The sequence below is a fragment of the Pituophis catenifer genome, unplaced genomic scaffold (assembly GCF_029215685.1).
Source record: "Pituophis catenifer annectens isolate HBS135680 unplaced genomic scaffold, rPitCat1.0.hap2 SCAF_11, whole genome shotgun sequence".
In the NCBI taxonomy this organism is placed as follows: Eukaryota; Metazoa; Chordata; class Lepidosauria; order Squamata; family Colubridae; genus Pituophis; species Pituophis catenifer.
This window is the reverse complement of record NW_027256891.1, coordinates 5,037,779-5,059,513: the sequence shown is the minus strand read 5'-3', so window position 1 is coordinate 5,059,513 and position 21,735 is coordinate 5,037,779. Positions and strand designations below refer to the sequence as shown.

Here is a 21,735-nt window from a genome sequence, read left to right as displayed (position 1 = left end):
AGTGTACAGCCCCTGTCTTTTCACTCAAATGCTAAGTGTATTTTATCATTTGCAAAAGCAATACATGCTTCTGATCTATGGGGGAATCAATCTCTCCCTCCATCTGGGGCATTCACAAGGGGGCCATAAAGTCAATGATGGTGAAGGCCATCTTGACTTTTTTAGTGGCTCCCTTCTGCAGTTGTCCCTGACTTCACAGCAGAAGGCTTTCAGGAAATACCCTAATCTTCTCCAGAGCAAACATTTCATTCTGTCTGGTAGAAATGTAGCTAAAGAAAGTCTGTTCTGAGATTCTCTTTTTTCTACAACTAATGAAACCCAAAATAGGATGTGCAATAAATTGTTCCAGCCAAATGCTGGAACGTTAGCATTTTTAATTCTTCCTAAAGATCTTGCCATCATGCCACTGATGAGGAGAGGGATCTCAAACTTCTAACATGAATCAGTGCATGATCAAGGAAGCAAAATTTGCTCCATGGACTGCATTGCATACACAGATATATATGATACACACACAGGTTCTTAGGGTTATAGAACCTCTGGAAGAGACACAATAAAACTATATTTTTGAATGGACCTCATTGCTGCATATTTATCCATACAGGGGCTTCTCCATATCCAGGGGTCCAGATTGATGAGGACTTTTGTCGACGTCTCAAAGAAGGAACACGGATGAGGTCTCCAGAGTACTCTACTCCAGAAATGTAAGCTTCCCCATCCATTTCTAGATATCTTTATATTGTAGCAAGAGCCTTGCTCTGTTCCTTCATAATTCCCCCAAGTCCAGAACAAGTGTGCTTTTACTTCTTCAACAGCCTTTATTTCTTCTGAGGTCAGTCTGATACCTTACCGTACTTTTCTGTCACTTCTCATTCTGTTTTAAGATAAATATGCTGTCTTCATCAAGCAACTCCAAATTCCATAGTTAGGAACTAAGTGCCCATTCTTTACACCCAATTTCATTCTCCCTAATCTAGCTCTCCACCAACATCATTCTAGAAAGCTTTTGGATTTTTTCTTTTAAATAATCCCCTGAAAATATTTGGATATACTGGATACAAATTTCATTCAATATTTAATAATAGAATTGTTGTGGGGGAAGGTGGGGAGGTTATGATGGCTCAGCAGTTAGGATGCTGGGCTTATTGGCTGGAAAATTGGCAGAGACTTGAGTTGTTGGGGAATTGGGTTGCTGATAAATTAAATTAACAATAACAACATATTCCTTTTTAAAGGCAGTGGGCCTTCCCAGTGCACACCTGAACTACAGAACTGCCTGCCTAAGTTAATGCATCAAAGCCGCATTGTTAAGAAGGACCATTGTACCACACCTCTCCTTCATCTTAAAAAAAATAATTCTGATGGCCCAACAGGACACAGGATTACCTAGTGGAAGAATGAATCAATAGCTCTTTGTCAGTTTTAAAATTTAGTCACTATGTTTTTAATCCCCTGTAGCTACCAGACCATGCTGGATTGCTGGCACAGCATCCCAACAGAGAGGCCCACTTTCACCAACCTTGTGGAACGTTTAGGGGATCTGCTCCAAGCAAATGTACAACAGGTAAAATACAGGAGAATTGCCCCATTTGAATGGGAAACGTTTCAACTAAATGCAAGCAAAAGTTCTTCCTGAAAGTTAGACTTTAAAAGGACAAGTTTTATAATTGTGTAAATAAGGAGGGCCATATGTGGTTTCTTAAGAGTGTTGCAAACAACTAAAGAAATTCTGGTATCTAAATAATATGAAAGAAACATAGCAAAGAATAATTAGTTTGTGACCTAATGTTCTGGATTTCTTCTCAATGGGCTAACAGAGGGATTATGTACATGCTGGGATGGGCTTCAGTGTCTCCAGTTGAACATGATGCTCTTCTACTTCTTCAGTCTGATCTCAAGATCATTGAACAGTTGAGGGAACTAGGTATGTCTAGCCTATTGAAGAGAAGGATTAGGGAGGACATGATAACTGTCTTCCAGTATTTGAGAGGCTGTCACAGAGAGAAGGTGATTGATTTATTCTCCAAAGCAGCTAAGGGCAGGCAAGAAGCAATGGGTGGTCACTTCTTAAGAAGAGATTCAACTTAGAAGTATGGAGAAAAGTTCTAACAGTAAGAATCATTAATCAATGAAACAGCTAGTCTCCCGGAGTTGTGGGTGCTTCATCACTGGAGGTTTTCAAGAATAGACTGGACAACAATTTGTTCGGGATGGCAGAAGGTCTTCTGCCTTGAGCAGAGGGTTGGACTAAAAGACCTCCAAGGTACCTTCCAGTCTTACGATTCTATGTTCTATGCTCACTGGTCTAAGCTTTATTTCTTCTCCACATTCAGCTCCTTGGAAGATTAACAGATTTTGGTACACAGATAAGTGTTGAGCACAAGGGAAAGGAAGCAAAGAAATTTAGTAGTTTAGGCAGCGTACAGAAGCTGTGGCCCTTGAGATATTCATGGATTATAACTCCCATCACCTCTAGTTATGGATGATGAGAGCTGAAATCTAGAACATCTAAGGCTCCAAATATGAAATCTCAGCTAATTTGGGTAAGGCTTCAGACTAGTAAGCAGGAGATTGTGAGTTCAAGTGTATGTTGGACAAAATGTCATTGCTGGTGCATTGCCAAAATATTGCAGCTGGGTCCCAGAAAATGAAAATTTTAATCTCCTGAAACCTTCAGGTAAAGTGATCTCCTAAGACAGGGGTGGGCAATTGTGGCTCTTTTACAACCTGTGGACTTCAACTCCCAGAATTCTTGAGACAGCTTGGCTTGAGACAGTTTGAGACAGCTTGGCTGTCTTAGGAATTCTGGGAGTTGAAGTCTACAGGTTGTAAAAGAGCCACAATTGCCCACCCCTGTCCTAAGAGAATTAGAGGAATGTGGCAGTTAATGATTTCTAAAGTAAGTAAGAAAAATAAGCCTTAGTTTCTGTTTTCTTTTCTCAAGGATGGGAAAGACTATATCCCGCTGAACATCACCTTGTGTCCTGATGGAGAGTCCAACCCCAAGATCTGCATCTTGGAAGAGAACGTGAGCAACTTCATTCACCGCTGGAGTGCTATAGAAGCAAGGTAAGGAAGCAACTTCAAGCAACGAAAAACCTTTTCCCAACCAGGAACGACCATCTGATTGATTAATTCTGTTCTTTCTTTGTTTCCTCTTTTTCTCGTGTTTTGAAAGAGTCCGTTATTTTTCCTTGACTGGCACTAATAGATGTGAAAGCCCAGATTTGTAGACTGTGAAAATGTCTACTAAAAAGTCTAGGATAGCCTGTAAAATCTCAAAATTGTCCCTATGTTGCCTTGTTCAATCAATACTGAGGCACAGCCATTGATCTCATTGTAACAAGGGATCAGAAGAGCCCTAAAAGTCCTGGATGTGATAGAAGTAGCAATACATCTCTTTTTTGCAGCATCGCCAAAGGAATTAATGGAAATCAATGTTTTCTATAGTGAAAAAGTAAGTACCTGGAAGGAAAGGTGGATAGCAGTGGAAACTAAATTGTCCCTCCACTGTATTTTTGAAGCTTCTCCCAACAGTCTGACCACTTAGTGGCTGTTTCTTTTATTCCTAAGAACATACCAGGCAGCTTAAATATGATCCAGCAGTGTGCTGCAGCTGCCGAAAGAGCCAATACAGTCTTAGGCTGCATCAACAAAGGGACAGTAAGAAAATCATGAGAAGTATTAGTATCACTTTTTATTCTGCATTGGAATACTGTGTCCCATTTTGTTCACCAGGATACAAAAAAGGTGTTGAGACTCTAGTCTAGAAAGAGCATAGAGAAGATCAAAAATGATGATTAGGGGACTGATCAAAATGCTTTTTTTTTACTATCTTGCTTTCACATGCATGGACAGAAAAGTTAATCCTTGCGTCAACTACCCCCTCCTTAATGGCCATGTGTGGGCAACCCAAAATCTTACCTCCTCTTTATTTTCAGCATTAACTCCAAGAACCGGCCACTCAGTGTCAAGACCTTTGATGAGGTGCCTGTAGAGAAGGAGAAGATGATACATGAGGTGAGCGTGAACCAAACAGGTGTTTTTCACTGCCCACCTGGAAGTGGTTACTGTTAAGGGGGAAATCTGCAAACAGGGAACAGCTAGGAAACCCATCCCTGAATATAAATAACTAGCTGAAAAGCAACAAATAATTGAAGTTTTCCAATGATACAGAATACCAATAGGTGCATAATGCATTCAATAGTTTGTATTATCATTTATGGGTTTATCCTGCCATAATGAGCCATGATGGTGCAGTGGTTAGAATGCATTATTGCAGGCTAACTCTGCCCACTGCCAAGAGTTTGATCCTCACCAGCTCAAGGTTGAGTCAGCATTCCATCCTTCAGAGATCAGTAAAATAAGGACTCAGATTGTTGGGGGCAAGATGCTAACTCTGTAAACTGCTTAGGCTGTAAAGCAGTATATAAGTCTAAATGCTATTGCAATAAGATTTAATAGGATGGTAAATTTGCCAGCCAAGTAAGCAAAGCTGGGGAGATGGAAAAGGAGAAGAAAACATCAGCCACTATTATCCAAGGGAAACGCAGAATATGGTAGTGCAAAATAAAAACTTGCTATATCATCTATCCAGTGTAAAGGCAGGTTTCCAAAAAATGAAAGTTGTGTGATTGTAAATACAATTAAAAGCCAGTGAAAAACCTGGGAAGAGGAAGAAGTGTTTTTCTGGAGCTAAATGATCCTTGCATGGGGGCCAGTCCAGCCTTTGGTTTTGAATGAGAAGCCTTCATCAGGATGTCCTGAGTCCCTTCTTCCTCCTCTTCTGCAGGACGGTGAATCAGACAGTGGGATGGTGTTGACCCTGGATGAAATCAAGAGCCGGAAGAGGCTGGAGATCCGATCCTGGCCTTATGGAATCATGGCTCTTGCGTAAGTATTGATAGTGTTGGCAGTGGTTTGTTTTCTAGGCTAAATGACATCCTTAGCGGGACTTCAGTTCTTCTCTTTTATTGATCTCATGTGGTCATGTGGTTGGTGGGACATGTGACCAGCTGGTGATGTCGTGTGAAGGTCATCACGTGACTCATCAACCACATGCCCACATGAAACCTACCAACCACATGATCACATGAGATCAGTAAAAGTGGAGAAGAACTGAAACAAGACACTTCAGCCAAAGTCTTGTTGAGGATGTCACCTACACTGGTGACGAAATGTTTGGAAGGTAAACAGCAAGCCCAGAGAACAAACCACCACCAACATCTACCACCCAAACTACAAATATTTTCTATCATTTCTAAGTATTGATACTCCCGGGTTTCTTCCATGTCTATACCTGTGGTCTCGCCATCTTCCCAGAAAGGCCACAAACCAACAATAATGCATGAAATAATCATTCACTTTAGATTACCAGAGTCATTCCTTTTTTCCTTCCTTCCAAATCTGAGCATTGTTGATTATTATAGTTGATCACTTAATAAGCCAGATGTTTAGACTAGATTTGGCATTTTTGCCTACCTGTCAAGTCCTTCCCAAGGACCTGGGATAAACAGATGTTGTTCAATAATATTAAAGGTACTATAGTTACCTATAAAGGTAATTATAGGTAGTCCTCGACTTACAACCACAACTGAGGCTGAGCCCATAATTTATGTTGTTAAGTGAGATTTGTTAAGTGGATTTTGCTTTATTTTACGACTGTCTTGCCACAGTTGTTAAGTGAATCATTGCAGTTGTTAAGTTAGTAACACGGTTGTGAAGTGAAACTGGCTTCCCCATTGACTTTGCTTGTCAAAAGATCTCAAAAGCTGATCCCATGACCCCAGGACACTGCAACCGTCATAAATATGAGTGAGTTGCCAAGCATCAGAATTTTGATCACATGACCATGGGAATGCTGCACAAGTGTGAAAAATGGTCATAAGTCATTTTTTCTGTGTCATTATGGACTACTGTAATGCTCTCTACGTGGGGCTCCCCTTGAGGAGCACCCAGAGGCTCCAGCTGGTCCAGAATGCGGCCGCGCGGGTAGTTATGGGAGCAGCATGGTGCTCCCATGTGGCTCCCCTCCTGCGCGAGCTGCACTGGCTCCCGGTGGTCTTCCGGGTGCGCCTCAAGGTCTTGGTTACCACCTTTAGAGCGCTCCATGGCTTAGGACCGGGGTACTTACGAGACCGCCTTCTGCCACCAGTAGCCTGTCACCACCCAGTACGCTCCCATAGAGAGGGGCTTCTCAGGGTGCCGTCAGCCAAACAGTGTCGACTGGTGGCCCCCAGGGGGAGAGCCTTTTCTGTGGGGGCACCCACCATCTGGAACGAGCTCCCCCCAGAGATACAGAAGATCCCGGATCTGCGCACTTTCCGCCGTGCCCTCAAAACATTCCTGTTTCAGCAGGCCGGCCTGGCCTAACTTTCCCTTCATATTGCTTCTGATTTTGTTTTTAAACTGGGATGTCTTGAATTATCTAGGACCAGAGTGTTTAGTATATTTTAATTGGGTTTTTTTAATGTTTGTATTACATGTATTTTTATCTTTCGCTGTTCACCGCCCTGAGTCCTTCGGGAATAGGGCGGTATATAAATTTAAAAAATAAATAAATAAATAAATAAATAAATAAATAAATTATAACTTTGAACATTCACTAAACAAACTGTGGTAAGTCGAGGACTACCTGTATTGGAATAGGGTCTCCTGCTTAAGCAGGGGGTTGGTCTAGAAGACCTCCAAGGTCCCTCCCAACCCTGTTATTCTATGTTTTATATTCTAAGTAAAACTGCCTTTTGCAATTGACTGATGGCGATTATCTTAGTCCTGCAGCTTTATTAACAATCTGAGCACTCTCAAATATTTGACTCTTTGCTACAGATGATAAAACTGGAATATTTACTCTCACGGCTGTTAAGCAAATGTAGCATATTGTCATAATACATCCCTATTTCTATTACGTAAATATTATTTTACATTTTATATATATCATTCAAAAATATATAATTACAGTACGTTGTTTCTCAAACTTGCCAATATAAGTTGTGTGGCTTTCACCTCCCATAATTCCCCAGCCAGAATTCTGGGAGTTTAAGGTCACACATCTTACAACTGCCAGGTTTGAGAAACATTACATTAAATAATGGTATGTATATATTAAAACTGCTAAATCAAAAAATTCAGTACCAATTAAAAACAGTCACATACCAATCAAACAATTAAAACAATTGAAGCTGTTAACAGAAGTGGGGAAATCTATGGACGTCTATACATCACAGGACTACCCTTCTCAGCACAGCCAAAGGCAAGGACAGACACCATTCAGAGGACTACATCTCTGAATTAAAACATAGCTAAAAGAGCACCAAAATGCATTTGAAGGCCTTCTTGAAGGCCCCCAAAGACTTCAGCTTATTGTCTCAGTAGGAAGTCTTCTAAAGATCAGGAGCAATTAGGGACAAGGTCCAATTGATACAGCTGCCAGGGAACAAACTGCAGACCAGTAACCCTAATGAATGGTAAGGATCATGCAGAAGTTGATAAGGGATCTGGAGGCTCAACCATACGATGAACGACTGGGGGAACTACCGGTAGGTATGTCTAGTCTAACAAAGAGAAGGACTAGGAGTGATATGATAGCACTTTCCAGTACCTGAGGGGTTGCCACAGAAAAGAGTGGGTCAGCTTATTCTCCAAAACACCTGAGGGCAGGACAAGAAGCAATGGGTTCCAGAATAGCAGAGTTGAAAGGAACCTTGGAGGTCTTCTAGTCCAACCCACTGCTCAAGCAGGAGACCCTATACCATTTCAGACAAATGGCTGTCCAGTCTCTTCTTAAAAACCTCCAGTGATGAAGCACCTACAACTTCTGGAGGCAAGTGGTTCCACTGATTATGGTAATTGTTCTCTCTGTTGGGAAATTTCTCCTTAGTTCTAGGTTGCTTCTCTTCATGATTAGTTTCCATCCATTGCTTCCTGTCTTGCCTTCTGGTGCTTTGGAAAACAGGTTGACCCCCTCTTCTTTGTGGCAGCCCTTCAAATACTGGGATACTGTTATCAAATCAACCCTAGTTCTTTTTTTTTTCAGTAGACTAGACATACCCAATTCCTGCAACTGTTCATCATATATTTTAGTCTCCAGTCCCCAAATCATCTTTGTTGCTCTTCTCTGCACTCTTTCCAGAGTCTCAACATCTTTTTTATATTTTATATATATATATATATATATATATATATATATATATATATATATATATATATATATATATATATATATATATATATATATATATATTGTGGTGACCAAAATTAGATGCAGTATGTAGTCTTACCAAAGCTTTATAAAGTGATATTTTATAATGATAATGATAATTATTGTGAAAGAAACAGAAACATGTATTCCAAGATTTAAAAGAATTCAAACACCTAATAAAAGCCAAGTTTTCAAATTTCACAGGTACACTGGAGCCTATGAGAAGTACAATAGATTTATCAAGTACAGTAATCTGATAATTTACCTCTGTTGTAGTGTATCAATTACTTATGGCAGTGAACTTTCAGATTTATCAATCAGACATAATATATCATCACTGTGTAATAACCTTTTGTGTTCTGCTCTAGTGACGAGACCACAAGGTTCTTTCTACTTCTTTGCTACCATCTAGTGGTTGCCTGAATGTTTCATATACATCTTACAGTACAAGTTTCTTCAGGTCTTCCTAAATTAGGCACCTTCCCACTGGCTCCAAGGCATTCTATAATCTTCCATGGCTAAGCAAGGTCTACCTCTTTATATTCCAGCATCTTAATCTCCAATTTTCCAAGTATTTAGAATGTACATAAATATATAAAATTTATAATGTAAATAAATATTTAGAATGTACAAAAGAGGAGATGGAGTTGCATTATATGTAAGACACCACTTCCTCTCTACAGAGATGCACACGATAAGGGATGAAAGCACGTGAGTCAACATAAAAGGAAAAAAGAGTGGCATTGCCATTTGTGTATACTCCAGGCCATTCAACCAAGCAGAAGGAATAGATGAACTTTTTGCTAATCATTTCCCACTCTGGCTGGGGAATTCTGGGAGTTGAAATCCACAAGGCTTAAAGTTGCCAAGTTTGGGAACCACTGAGCTAGAGGCAGTGTCATTCCTGGATGTGCCCTATTATCATCCTGATATGTTATTATCCATGTAACTACAGGTAATCCTCCACTTATAACAGTTTGTTTAATGATCATTCAAAGTTACCACAGCAATGAAAAGCAGTGACTTATGACCGTTTTTCACAGTTATGACCTTTGCAGCATCCCCAGGATCATGTGAACAAAATTCAGGTGCTTGGCAACTGGTTCATATTTATGACCATTGCTATGTCCTGGGGTCACGTGATCCTCTTTTGTGACCTTCTGACAAGCAAAGTCAATAGGGAAGCCAGATTCACTTAACAACCGGGTTACTAACTTGTCAACTGCACTGCAGTTCACTTAACAAGTGTGGCAAGAAAAGTCGTAAAATGGGCAAAACTCACTTAACAGATTTCTCACTTAACAACATACATTTTGAGCTCCATTGCGGTTATAAGTCGAGGACTACCTGTATATTCTGTTGGGTCAGCCTGCCAAAATTAAAGTCATACTTGACTCAACAAGCAAATTAAATCCAACATTTCATCTCTACCTTTTCTTGCGCCCTGCATTTCCCATAGAATAAGCTGGCCTTGAAACAGATGTCAGGTTAAGCCCTGACCCAAGAGATACGTTGCATCTCTCCACAGTCTTTGGGAAAGAGCTCTTGTCAGTTCTCTTCCCAATCAGTTGCTCAGAGGCAAAAGGAAAGGACGGATCAAGGTTGCTAACGATCCATCTCTCTTGATTGAAAATATTTATTCTGGGCTTGTTATAAATGATCTGCCTCACCTTCTGTAAAACTTCTGATAGGCTCTTCCAAGTCTGGGTGGCTTTTGAACTTCTGAGGCTTCTCTCTCTCCCTCCCTTTGTCTCGTGTTTCTTTTCTTCCTTCAGTTGGGGGTGTGAATTGACACACTCGAGTGTAGACTGCTCACATGAAGCATTCGGTGAAGACAGAGAACCCTGATGCTGGGATCGTGAAGGGAATAACTTGAGATTAGGAAGACAGAGAGCAAAGTGGGTGGACAAGTTCAGTTCTGAGCATTAGAAGGACATGGACTTGGCTTAGATCTTCCCTCCACTCAGTTGCTGAACACACAGAGAGACACAGGCTGAATCTTTGTCTGCAACAAATGAAGTTTTCCACTGAAAGAACAAAAGGCTCTCAGAATTCAAGGCTGGCTATTCATAGTGAGAGTCTAGACCAGGGGTCTCCAAACTTGGCAACTTTAAGACTTGTGGACTTTAACTCCCAGCTTTTCTGGCTGAAGAATTCTGGGAGTTGAAGTCCACAAGTCTTAAAGTTGCCAAGTTTGGAGACCTCTGGTCTAGACTGTGTTGGGTTTCAGGGTGGACCACAGAGATGTCACTTAGCTTTTGTGCCATCTAGAAAAGGTATTGTTCTAAGCTCAGGAATAATTAGGGCTAAAAATACCAGAACACAAAAAGGTGTTTTTACCGAAAAGTGATTCCCAGACCCTTTGGCCTGGTATTATTATCATGTTAAATAGCAGGAACTGGAATTCAAGGAGGAATTTCTCCAAGTGTACTTCATGGTGCTGAGGGCTGAACTTGTAACCTTTAAATACCATTCAGCTTTGTCCAGAAAGCCACTCCAGTTGGCCAGCTATTTCTTTTACTAAAATCCAGTCATCTGCGAGAAATGGGAGACTTCTCCATTCCTTGATAAAATCCTAGGGATTCCAATTGCCACCACTAACTATTTAAGTTGGGACTCCAAGCCGTGATTTATACTATCCCTGGATTCAGCAGGACAGGTTATTAAATTGTTTGAGAGCCCATTAAAAATAGTTGTATCAGAGTATTTACAGGGTGTGGTCAAAACAGGCAAGAGAATAGCCGTGGTCACCCCTGAACTACACTTTGTGAGAAGGGAGCCTTTCATGTTGGCTTGTCTATGGAGATTCTCAGTCATCCAGGTTCATGGTTGTCCCAAAGGTGCATTTTCAAGGGGCCACTGGATTTTGTTTTTTTCTTGGGGAAGACATTTTGCTTCTTATCCAAGAAGCTTCTTCAGCTCTTGGCCTGGGTACTCAAAGAGAATCAATCTGATCAGCCATCTGTTTCACCTCCCAGGACTTCTAGAAAAGCAACCAACCCCCAGGGCAGTAGGCCTTGGGTGGAACAGATACCAAGAGTCAGGTTTTTTTGCTTTGCAGCATGGAGGCAATGGGTTACCATATCTCAGCTATCATACAAGAGACAACCAGCAGAGGCCAGCAACAAGACAGAGAATGTTCTGACTCTTGCTGCCCCCTAATGGAAGTTCAAATTTCTGCAGCCCAGTTCAAGGGTATCTAAACTGACTTCTTATCTATGTTTAAGTAAAAGAAGTCTTTAAATATTATATCTGATGGGAACCTGTGGGAATCAAGAAAGATTCTGATAGGAACTCAGTTGTCTATCTCTTGACCATGTACTGTACTTAATGAATAGTCTTCATCTTACGACTATGATTGAGCCCAACATATCTATTGCTAAGCGAGACCGTTGCTAAATGAGTTTTGCCCCATTTCACAACCTTTCTTACCACAGTTTTTAAGTGAATCACTGCAGTTGTTAAGTTAGTAATGTGGTCATTAAGTGAATCTGGCTTCCCCATTGACTTTGCTTGTCAAAAGGTCGCAAAAGGTGATCACATGACCCTAGAACACTGCAACCGTCATAAATACACGCCAGTTGCCCAGCATCAAAATTTTGATCATGCAACCATTGAGATGCTGCAACAGTTGTGTGAAAAATGGTCAAAAGTCACTTTTTTCAGTGCCATTTAATTCTGAATGGTCCCTAAATGAATGGTTGTAACTAAGTGGAGTAACTAAGTGGAGCAAGTAAGTAAGTGGAGTAAGTGGAGTAAGTGGAGTAAGTCAGAGAACCCTGACAGACTATCTGTACTAAAGGTTTTCACATAATTTCAACCTGGAAGAATGCTGAAATTAACACATAAAACTTATCCAACTACCATACAACATTCTGGTCATTTTACATTAACGCTACTACTTTCAAAAATGCATTCCGGTCAATTTCTGTATCCTGTTATTTGTTCTGAGTTACAGATGATGGTGGGGCTGGCAGTGATTTTAACAGCCCCGTTCACATTAGCAAATTCCAGTTTAGACTCATAACTACCATAGTATTGCATTTAAAACCCTTTCTCTTGCAAAGAAAACTTCCCCAAACACCTCATTAAACATCTATGCAAGTAGTCCTCAACTTACGACCACAATTGAGCCCCCAAATTGATGTTGCTAAGTGAGAAATTTGTTAAGTGAGTTTTGGCCCATTTTACGACCTTTCTTACTACAGTTGCTAAGTGAATCATTGCAGTTGTTAAATTAGTAATATGGTTGTTAAGTGAATCTGGCTTCCCCATTGACCTGGCTTGTCAGAAGGTTGGAAAAGGGGATCACATGACCGTGGGAAACAGGAATGGTGAGATAAATATGAACCAGTTGCCAAACATCTGGATTCTGATCACGTGACCGTGGGGATGCTGCAACGGTCACTAGAGTGAAAAATAGTCCTAAATCACTTTTTTCAGTGCCATTGTAACTTTGAATGGTCACTAAACGAACCATTGTAAATCGAGGACTACCTCATCAGTCCCAGCAGCTCATTTCTTGCAGTTATTATCAGACAAATTCCAGCACAAGGTCTAACTCTGCTGTAGAGAACAAGGAGAACCATCTGGCTTCTCGCAAGAATTAAAGCTCTTTTTGTATGGGACATTTTTTTTCAGTTTGAGGAAATCTATTAAATACACCCTTCTTTAGGGTCAGGTTTCTCTGAACAAGTTGGACCTTACTCTTAAGAATGCACAAACGTGATTGAGCTTTCTTTATATTCTGGAATAGTAGCACCATCTGCTACATTTAATTTGAGGTTAAATTATCACAGTCTCCTAATTAACGCATCTGCCTTCTTTTCACTACAAAACTGAGCAATTATTAGACATGGGGCTTTGCAAGTTGATGTCAACCTAGGCTCTTCAGTTGCCACCAAGTGTGTTTGCAGACTGTGGTCAACAAACCAAAGATGGTAACCACCATGGGACCATCAAAATTCTGCTGGTTTGTGTGTGTGTATGTTATTCTGTTAATTTTTGGACCAAACTCCAAAAATTTTATGCCTTGGTTGTGACCTTTGCAGGATAGTTTCCGTTTAGGTCTTTCTTCTCTGGGCCATTGAAGAATAGAGGCTGATTGAGCTTACATTCACTCAACTGTACATTCAACCTGTCTGAAACAGCTAAATCTTTTGGCCTTTTTCTTTCCTTGAATAGTAGCTTCATGTGCTCACTGCAACCTAGACTTTGGTTTTGTCTACATAGCATCCCTGCAAAGACTCAGTCCATCAAATTAAGCATTTTCATGCAGTGGTGTTTATGGAGTGGTATGCATGTAAGCAAGATGGCCTCTTTTTATCTTCCTGTATTTTTGGAGAGATATAAACCAGCTGTGGCATGTGATGCTGGTGGAATGAAAATGCCAACTATGAAAATTGGAAAGAAGAAGTGATAAGAGTGAAAACTCAGCCTCATTATACTATCCTTTAACTAGTCAGCTGTCCGTTGCAAACATCCAGACCCCACCCACACCTGTAGATTTCAAGCTAAATATTTTATTATGGTCACTCTTTGTGACCACAAGAAAGTTTTGTCATTGCATCCAGTTTTGGTCATCATATTATAAAAAAGATGTAGAGACTCTGAAAAGTGTGCAGAAAAGAGCAACAAAGATGATTACGGGGCTGAAAGCTAAAACATATAAAGAAGACTTGCACGAATTGGGAATGTCTAGTAGTTTAATGGAAAGACGGACTCATACTGACATGATAGCAGTGTTCCAATTTTTGAGAGGCTTCCAAAAAGAAGAGGAGGTCAACCTATTCTCCAAAGCACCAGAAGGCCAGATAAGAAGCAAAGAGAACTAAATAAGGAGAAATTTCCTGAAAGTGAGAACAATTAACCGGAGTAATGTGTTGCCTTCAGATGTTGTGGTTGTTCCAACACGAGAAGTTTTTAAGAAGGGATTGGACAACCATTTGTGTGGAATGGTATAAAATTCCCTGCTTGAGCAGTGGGTTGGATTAGAAAACCTGTAAGGTCCCTTCCAACTCTGTTATTCTGTTAACCGGGCCCATACTTGCAGCATTCAAACTAACTACTTTATTATGTTCTGCCTATAATACAGGAATTTCCCCAGTCTGGCAGCCTTCTCTTGGGAACAATTAGATAAGATTCCAGTGAATTCAGGGAAGGCCATCTCTGGCCCTTTGACAGTTGCACAGTGACTCCAAACTATCTCTTTGCTTGATACCTCCTCCCTGCCAGGCTGAGCATTTCCCAACATCAGCATATCTAATCTCTGAGAACTTGTTTTGCAAATGGCATGCTGTAACCTTTAAGGAAATTGAATTAACCAATTATAAAAATTCTGCCATAGATTTCCTTGTTATAGTAACAAATTGCTCAATCAGTCAAATATAATGGATAGAATATCCTCAGTTCACCCTTGAAAAGTGTTCGGAGACTACAGTTGGTCCAGAACGCAGCCATGAGAGCTGTCGTGGGTGCACCTAGGTACACCCATATTACACCCATTCTCTACGAGCTGCACTGGCTCCCTATTGGTCTCCGGTCACAATTCAAGGTGTTGGTTATTACCTTTAAAGCTTTACATGGCTCAGGGCCAGGCTATCTTCGAGACCGCCTTCTGCCGCATAGCTCCCAGCGACCGGTAAGATCCCACAGAGTTGGTCTCCTCCGGTTCCCGTCAGCTAAACAATGCCAGCTGGTGGGCCCGTGGGGGAGGGCCTTCTCTGTGGCTGCCCCAGCTCTCTGGAACCAGTTACCTCCTGAGGTCCGGACCATCCCCACCCTATTGGCCTTCCGAAAAGCGGTGAAGACCTAGCTCTTCCGGCAGGCCTGGGGCTGTTGATCTCGCTCTTGCGATTTGGCGAGATCCGGCCATGAATGATGTGAATGGGTTTTAATTGTTTTTAATGGTTTAACTTTTAATGTTTTATATATGGTTTTTAAATGCATTGTAAGCTGCCTTGAGTCCTTGGGGAAAGGCGGCATACAAGTTGAACAAACAAATAAATAAACAAACAAATAAATAAATAAATAAATTTCATTTATACATGAAATCAAGGGGTGCTACAAACTGCACATATGTCCTTGTCTTCCTCTGTGCCATATACTGTAAGTAAGGAACTTTTTTTAAAAAAAAAACATTCAGGTATAATTCATCCACTTGCCTGCTGCTTACAGAAATGTAAGAGCATGGTAAAATCAAATACTGGTATATACAGTGGAAGTGAAAATTGGGCAGGGCAAAGTTCCCCTCCCCTTTATTGTTTACAAACATCAGAAAACAAAAAAAATTAATTGCAATCAATTACTAAATTAAAACAATTGGCAGCTTTCCCTAATCTAGGATCTTCCAGATGTTTTAGAATGATTCTTGTACACAGAAATCAGTCATTTAAGGCCTGTCTCCAAAAGCACATTCTGAATCAAAAGAGTTTGAGAACTGCAGAAGAAAAGGTTTAATGCCACGGAAAGAACATTGAGAGATAAAATGTTGGGTCAACTGCTCAGGAAGGCAAGAATCGACTGAAATGTCAGCAAATACAGAATGTTAAAAAGATGCTGGAGGGTTTTTGTTTCAGAGGATGTATCTCTGGAGAAAAGAATATTTTTTAGGAACTAATTGCATTTCATGTCTGCCAGAGGTGGTCAATCATAGGACTTTCTTTTGCTCAAGCTTGTCATCCCTTTGACTGGAGAGTAAAATATTCAATGCCTTTGTTTAAAAAGTTCTCTTTAAACATGAGCTGACAGATGCTGTCATGCCTAGGTGCAAGGTGGCAACTGAAGATGGTGTGTGCGTGTGTATACACACGCATACACACAAGCCTCCTTAGAAAGCATATAATCTTGTGATCGTCCATGACTATAAACAGCTACAAGTTGCTTGTTGTCCCTGGGTTTGCATTTTGCACTAAGCTCCAGTTGACTGAATGATTCAGTGTTAATTGGATTCACATAACACTAAGCTATAAACCAGGGGTCTTCCTGGCTCAGGAATTCTGGGAATTGAAGTCCATCCATCTTCAGGTTGCCAAGATTGAGAAACTCTGTTCTGGACATCCCTGCTATATAAGCCATGATTTATAAACTTCAGTGACTAAATTCACATGACCCATTCAGCCAACCTCCAGCAAACCGCATTGTGACTTACTGTGGGGTTTGAACCCAACTTTACTGGTTTTCTTCTGGATCTTCTCACAGGAGGAAAGCGATCAATAAAAGCAAGGAATCTGTGTTCAATGAGCATGAGCGAGAATCGGTGAAGTACCGTCCAACCATTCCGGTGGAGGATGACCTGATGGAAGACTCCATTCTTCTGCCCATGGATGCCAGCCTGGAATGCCACAGCCCACCTCCTGATTATAACTCTGTGATCCAGTACTCGGCTCCTCCAGTGTAGCCAACCAGCCCTGGGGGGACCACCAGCTTTTGCATCTCTGACCATGCAGTGTTCCAAGCCAGCTTCCTGGTTTTCTTCTTGCTTAACAGAAATCCTGTCCTAAGTGGAGAAGCCAGACCTTGAAGTCAAATGTACATTAGCCCCAGTGTGCAAGTGCAAGTGGGAATTCTTTTAAGAGCAATTCTCTGAAGGCTGCCTTTCAAGCTCTCTGGCTTTTATTTCCTAACCTTCCCCTTGAATTTATATTTTTTGAATGCTGTGGTCATTGCAGTCTACCTTTTATTCGGTGGGGTTTCCTCTCTTAAAGCTCTGGACTGCACACCAATTTTCCCTATATATTTTTTGGTTCCTTTTAATAGGGAAATTCCATTCTAAACACTGAGGTTGTTATCCAGGGATAATTATCTTCAATATTTTATGTATAGAGATCAAAACCTAGCCTGAAACTCAGATTTATTGCAGAACCTAAAGCAATCTGCCAGAACAGACCTACAGAGACATGCACAGAGACTCCCTCAAACTGCAAGTTATATTTAGGCACACAACCAACTTGCAGAATGAGGCTGAGAAAGATTTCGTGTGGATAATTTTGCTTGTTGTGCAACAGTGTAAACAACTAAATGCAATAATAATGAAAAAATATAGCACAGGAAAGAAAAAACCTCAGGTGTTTTAGTGGGCCAGGAAAGTCAGACCCCGTGAAACTGTGAATATAGAAGCTTCTTAAAAGAGGTGTAAGACTTGCTTGTTCTCTATACCCTAAAGCTGCTACGCTTAAGCTAGGAATATTTTCTGCTTAATGGATCGCAAGAGAAACCCTTCTGAGGTGCAGCGAGCGTCACTTAAGCATGGAGAAGAAGCATGCCTGTTTCCCCCTCTCTGTTGTAAGAAGCAATGAGGTTAGAGTAAAAAGAGGCTTGCTTTGAAAAGCACTTAATTTGCCGATAATTTAGTCACAGGATCAGTGGGAAAAGGACAATATAACCTACATTTCGCATCTTCTGAGATGTTCCAAGTTCACCTGGGTGCAAATTAATTTGGATCCTGTGCAGAACTGTTGGGGACAGAAGGATATTCCAAAACATCAAGGTGGTCAGGCATTGCTCAGGTAGTCATGACCACATTCTGGACCTTTTTTTAAAATCACTTGATTCTGTGCCTTACTCCCAGACTTTATATAACAAGTTAAACACATGTTTTCCCCTTTGTGGAAAGTCCCCACAATTCCAGTATATAAAAATACCCCACTTAAAAATATTGCTTATACGTGTAACACCCCCAGACCCTTGATTCTGTGCCTTACTCTCTGACACGGGAATGGAAGTAAGTGTGGGAAAGTTTTGCTTGTACTGTATATGCTAAGTCTTTGAGTAAGTTACTGGGACCAAAGAAAGTGTAGCTGGAGTGTGCCTTAAAAACTTTGACTTTAGAAAGCAATAGCTATATAACCAAAAAGACAGGGAAATACTGCTGCCAGCCAAATATGTCAAGTGCCTTTTTTTTTTTAACATACGTAGCTTAAAAATTAAGAAGGCCTAAAGCAGTGTTCCTCAACGTGGGTGAGATTTGTGAACTTCAACTCCCAGAATCCCCCAGTCAGTGTAGCTTGGAAAAGCTTCCTTTGGTGATTTTGGAAGATCAGACCTTTTAAAGAAACAGAGAAGGACACCAAACGGTTGTGAAGCTGCTGATCCATTTGTCATATCTGGGAAAAAAAAGCCACTTTTCCAAATCATTTCCAAATTTTTGGGAAGGCAGTCATTGGCATCCCAACCACACACAGGTGACTCAAGATCTGTTAGCCATATTCACAAATCACATGTAGGTGAAACTAAAGCACACCGTGGTTTGGGGAAATGCATAACTCTTGCCACTGCTGCATTTTCTCAGCCAGGAGTCTGCTCCTTGGATCAATCAGCTTGAGAGCCAAAACGGGATTCAAACTTCATGTCAAGGGTCACTTTCCAAAGTAGGCAGGACCAGAGTCAGGTCCCCTGGGGATGTGGTTCCAAGGCTCTTGAGGGGGAAGAAGGGGTTCTTAACCCCTCCCAGTGCAAAATGGATGCTAATGGGCTGTTGAAGACGGGGCTACTGCACTTTTGCATCGGCAGTCTCAGTGATTTCTCCGTCTGTTAAGATCAGTGGCACTTATAGCCATCACAAATAGGAACATCTTCCTTCAATCTTCCTTCCTTCCTTCCTTCTTTTTGCTTCATCTGTTTGTTTCTTCTTCCTTCTCATTCCATCCGATTCTTTCCTTTCTTTTTCCTTCTTCCTTCCTCCCTCCTTCCACCCTTCTTTCCTTCTTCCCTCCCTCCCTCCCTCCCTCCTTTCCTCCCTCCCTCCCTTCCTTCCTAACATGCCCCTTTACTCATTGCTCTTCATTCTCCATACCAAATATGCCAATATCAAATATGCCCATGGACAGTAGAGGAATCCTTGTGTTGGCAAATGGCATTTGCAGAGGTCTAAGCACTGAATCTAAAGCTCAGAGATAACTCCAGAAGCTTTTTCTGAGCTGGACTTTTGGGGGGAAAGGATGTTCTCTGCTTCTTCCAAAGACCAAAGGCCCATTCAGACTTTCTGCCAAGCATCTCTGCATGGATGTGATTTTTCAATTGCATAGATAAGTCTAATTTTATTTTGTTTTTCATCAGCAGAATTGGATCTGTATTCCTCGTATTTTATTTACTAATATTCTTTATCCTCACCTTTCTCCCTCATCTTTCTCCTGCCCCCTTAATTTAATTACAGTATTTTTCTAATAATGTTGAAATATCTCTAAATGTAATAAAACCCAGCCAAAATCAAGCCCTTTGGACTGCAATCCTGTGCAAATTGAAAAGGAAACCAATTGCTTTGTGTTCCTTGGTGCTTACTTCTGAGTAAGCCCACATTGACCAAGTCCTTTGATTTCCACTGGAACAGATGGAAATTTCTGCCAATCCTTCCCACAAAAGATTGCTAAACTGCTCAATTTTGGCTGGATTTTAACCTATGTTCATAGTGTTTATTAGGTAGAACCAATTCAGTATAAATATGCATTGCATTTATTTAACTATGTATATCCCTTTTTAACTATAAAAGAGCAGGAAATTCTGACCCAAGGGTCTTTTTTTATCAGAATCTCTCACCTCTATTTGCAGGCCAGGGACCAGTTCAGAAGTGTCACCAATCTGGGTGTTACACAAAAAGGACATTTGCCACCATCACTTCCTCCCTAAGTTTTTGGGCATTTTGATTTTTATGGTCGAAATTCAGGTTTGAATGTTACTGCACTTTCTGAAAACAGTGAAAAGGGTCACATGAATCTTGAGTTGGGAATCAGCCTGAAGGACAAAAGATACTTCTGTGGTCTAAAAAAAAGAACCAGATGCCCAAAGAGGTATATTTTGATGTTATTAAATACAACTCAGGGATTTCTGTATGACTTCAGAAGGCTGCTGGCCTTTGCAAACTTGTTTAAATATATTCAGAATTGATTAGGCAGCTTTATATTTGTTTCAAAGCATTCCTAAACACGACCCTGGATAATTAATTCAACTTGTGTTATTACTCAAGGGAATTCTGTTTTATTCATGCTGATATTTCTTTATATACTGGACCAGCTTTCTTCAAGCATTCCCCAAGCTGATGCCCTCTTAATATGGTAGAATTACAAGTCACACAATTGGCTTCACTGGAAGGGGTGCCTGCAAGCTGTGGGCATAAAGCTATCACAGCTATCAGACCCACGTTGCCCATAAAAAAGAGGTGGGGCCATTAGTATGCTAGTAAATGTTTAACAAGCAGCTGTTGCCGCTGCTATGCAGGTAGTCCTCAAGTTATAACCACAATTGGAAGCAGAATTTTCATTGGGAAGCAAGGCAGCTGTTATGCAAGTCACACCCAGTTTTACACACATCTTTTTTGCTACGGTTGCAAAGTGAATCACTGCAATTGAATCAGTCATTCAGACTTTGCTTGACAGAAGCCAGCTAAGAAGGGCGCAAATGGTTATCAGATGTGGTAGCCATCATAAATATGTGCCAGCTGCCAAGCACCCACATTTTGATCACATGACTGTGAGGATGCTGTGACGGTCGTAAATGCAAGGACCAATCATAACTCACTTTTTGCAGTGCCATCAAATGGACTTCAAATGGTCACTAAATGGATAGTTGTAAGCTGAGGACTACCCGTAATGGCTGAACAGCTAATTGGCACATTGGGCATCATGGTTCAGCTGTGCTCCCAACTGGCTGGCAACATTTCAGAAAATTTAATAATCGGCTCTTGCAATTGTTAAATTTGGGTCTTTGATTGCAATGTCGTAGCCATTATATTTACCTTTGGGGCCTCCCCACCTCACCCCACCCTAGGTGCCCTTGAAAATCAGCTCGGCATTTGGGGAAGTCTGAAAATATAAGACTTTGGGGGCGGGGGGAAGCACGAACTAGGCAAAAATCCTGTTCTCCAAATTCCATAGAACTTCTGCCAAAACCAGTCCTGTCTTTCTGAAGAGTGTATGCACTGAAAAGAACCTGCTCTATTCCTGTAGTCAAAAATGTATTGTAATTATTAACCAAATATAAATTAAAAGGACTCTATATTTATATAGCCTATGCCTGCTTTGTGTTCTTTGTCCTGGTTTGGCCTGCTCTTCAAATGTTGGCATGGGATGTCCTGGGTGAATTTCTGCAACTCTGACTTGGAATTCACTTTTCTGGAGATTCAAAGCATTTTTCAGTTTTCAGTTGAGTGCCTATGGGCCACTCAATAAATCTCATTGAGGCTGGGTTCAACCCAACCTATTAAACCCACCTATAATAAAATGCAAATGCTGTTTTCTCCAGCTCATTATTTATTGCTACTATTTATTAAAGTTAGAAATTCTGTTTATATATAGCACCATAGATCAACCAAAGAGTACAGTCACCATGTGCTTTTCTGCTTAACTGTCACAGGAAACTCTTCTTAGAACAAAAGAGCATAGAGTATATACCTAGATCTAAACTTGTAAACCCTGCCATCTACTGGCTGAATACTATTGCAGTTGTTACATAAATATACAATGAAACTATATTCCAACATGCCATCAATCAGGAAAACCTGTTTGTTTGTTTGTTTGTTTGTTTGTTTGTTTGTTTACTTATTT

General features: G+C 40.8%; 1 protein-coding gene across 1 annotated transcript in view; it reads left to right on the top strand.

The window, feature by feature from the left end:
- The window catches only part of LOC139322860 (vascular endothelial growth factor receptor kdr-like), a 197,599-nt gene extending 180,685 nt beyond the window's left edge, over positions 1–16,914 (top strand). Inside the window, exons 27-32 of the mRNA XM_070952110.1 lie at positions 605–704; positions 1,459–1,564; positions 2,945–3,069; positions 3,942–4,020; positions 4,793–4,893; positions 16,400–16,914. Of these exons, the coding sequence (XP_070808211.1) occupies positions 605–704; positions 1,459–1,564; positions 2,945–3,069; positions 3,942–4,020; positions 4,793–4,893; positions 16,400–16,598 (710 nt within the window). The 3' untranslated portion in view covers positions 16,599–16,914. The remainder of the gene's footprint in view (positions 1–604; positions 705–1,458; positions 1,565–2,944; positions 3,070–3,941; positions 4,021–4,792; positions 4,894–16,399) is intronic.
- Positions 16,915–21,735: the final 4,821 nt, after the last annotated feature.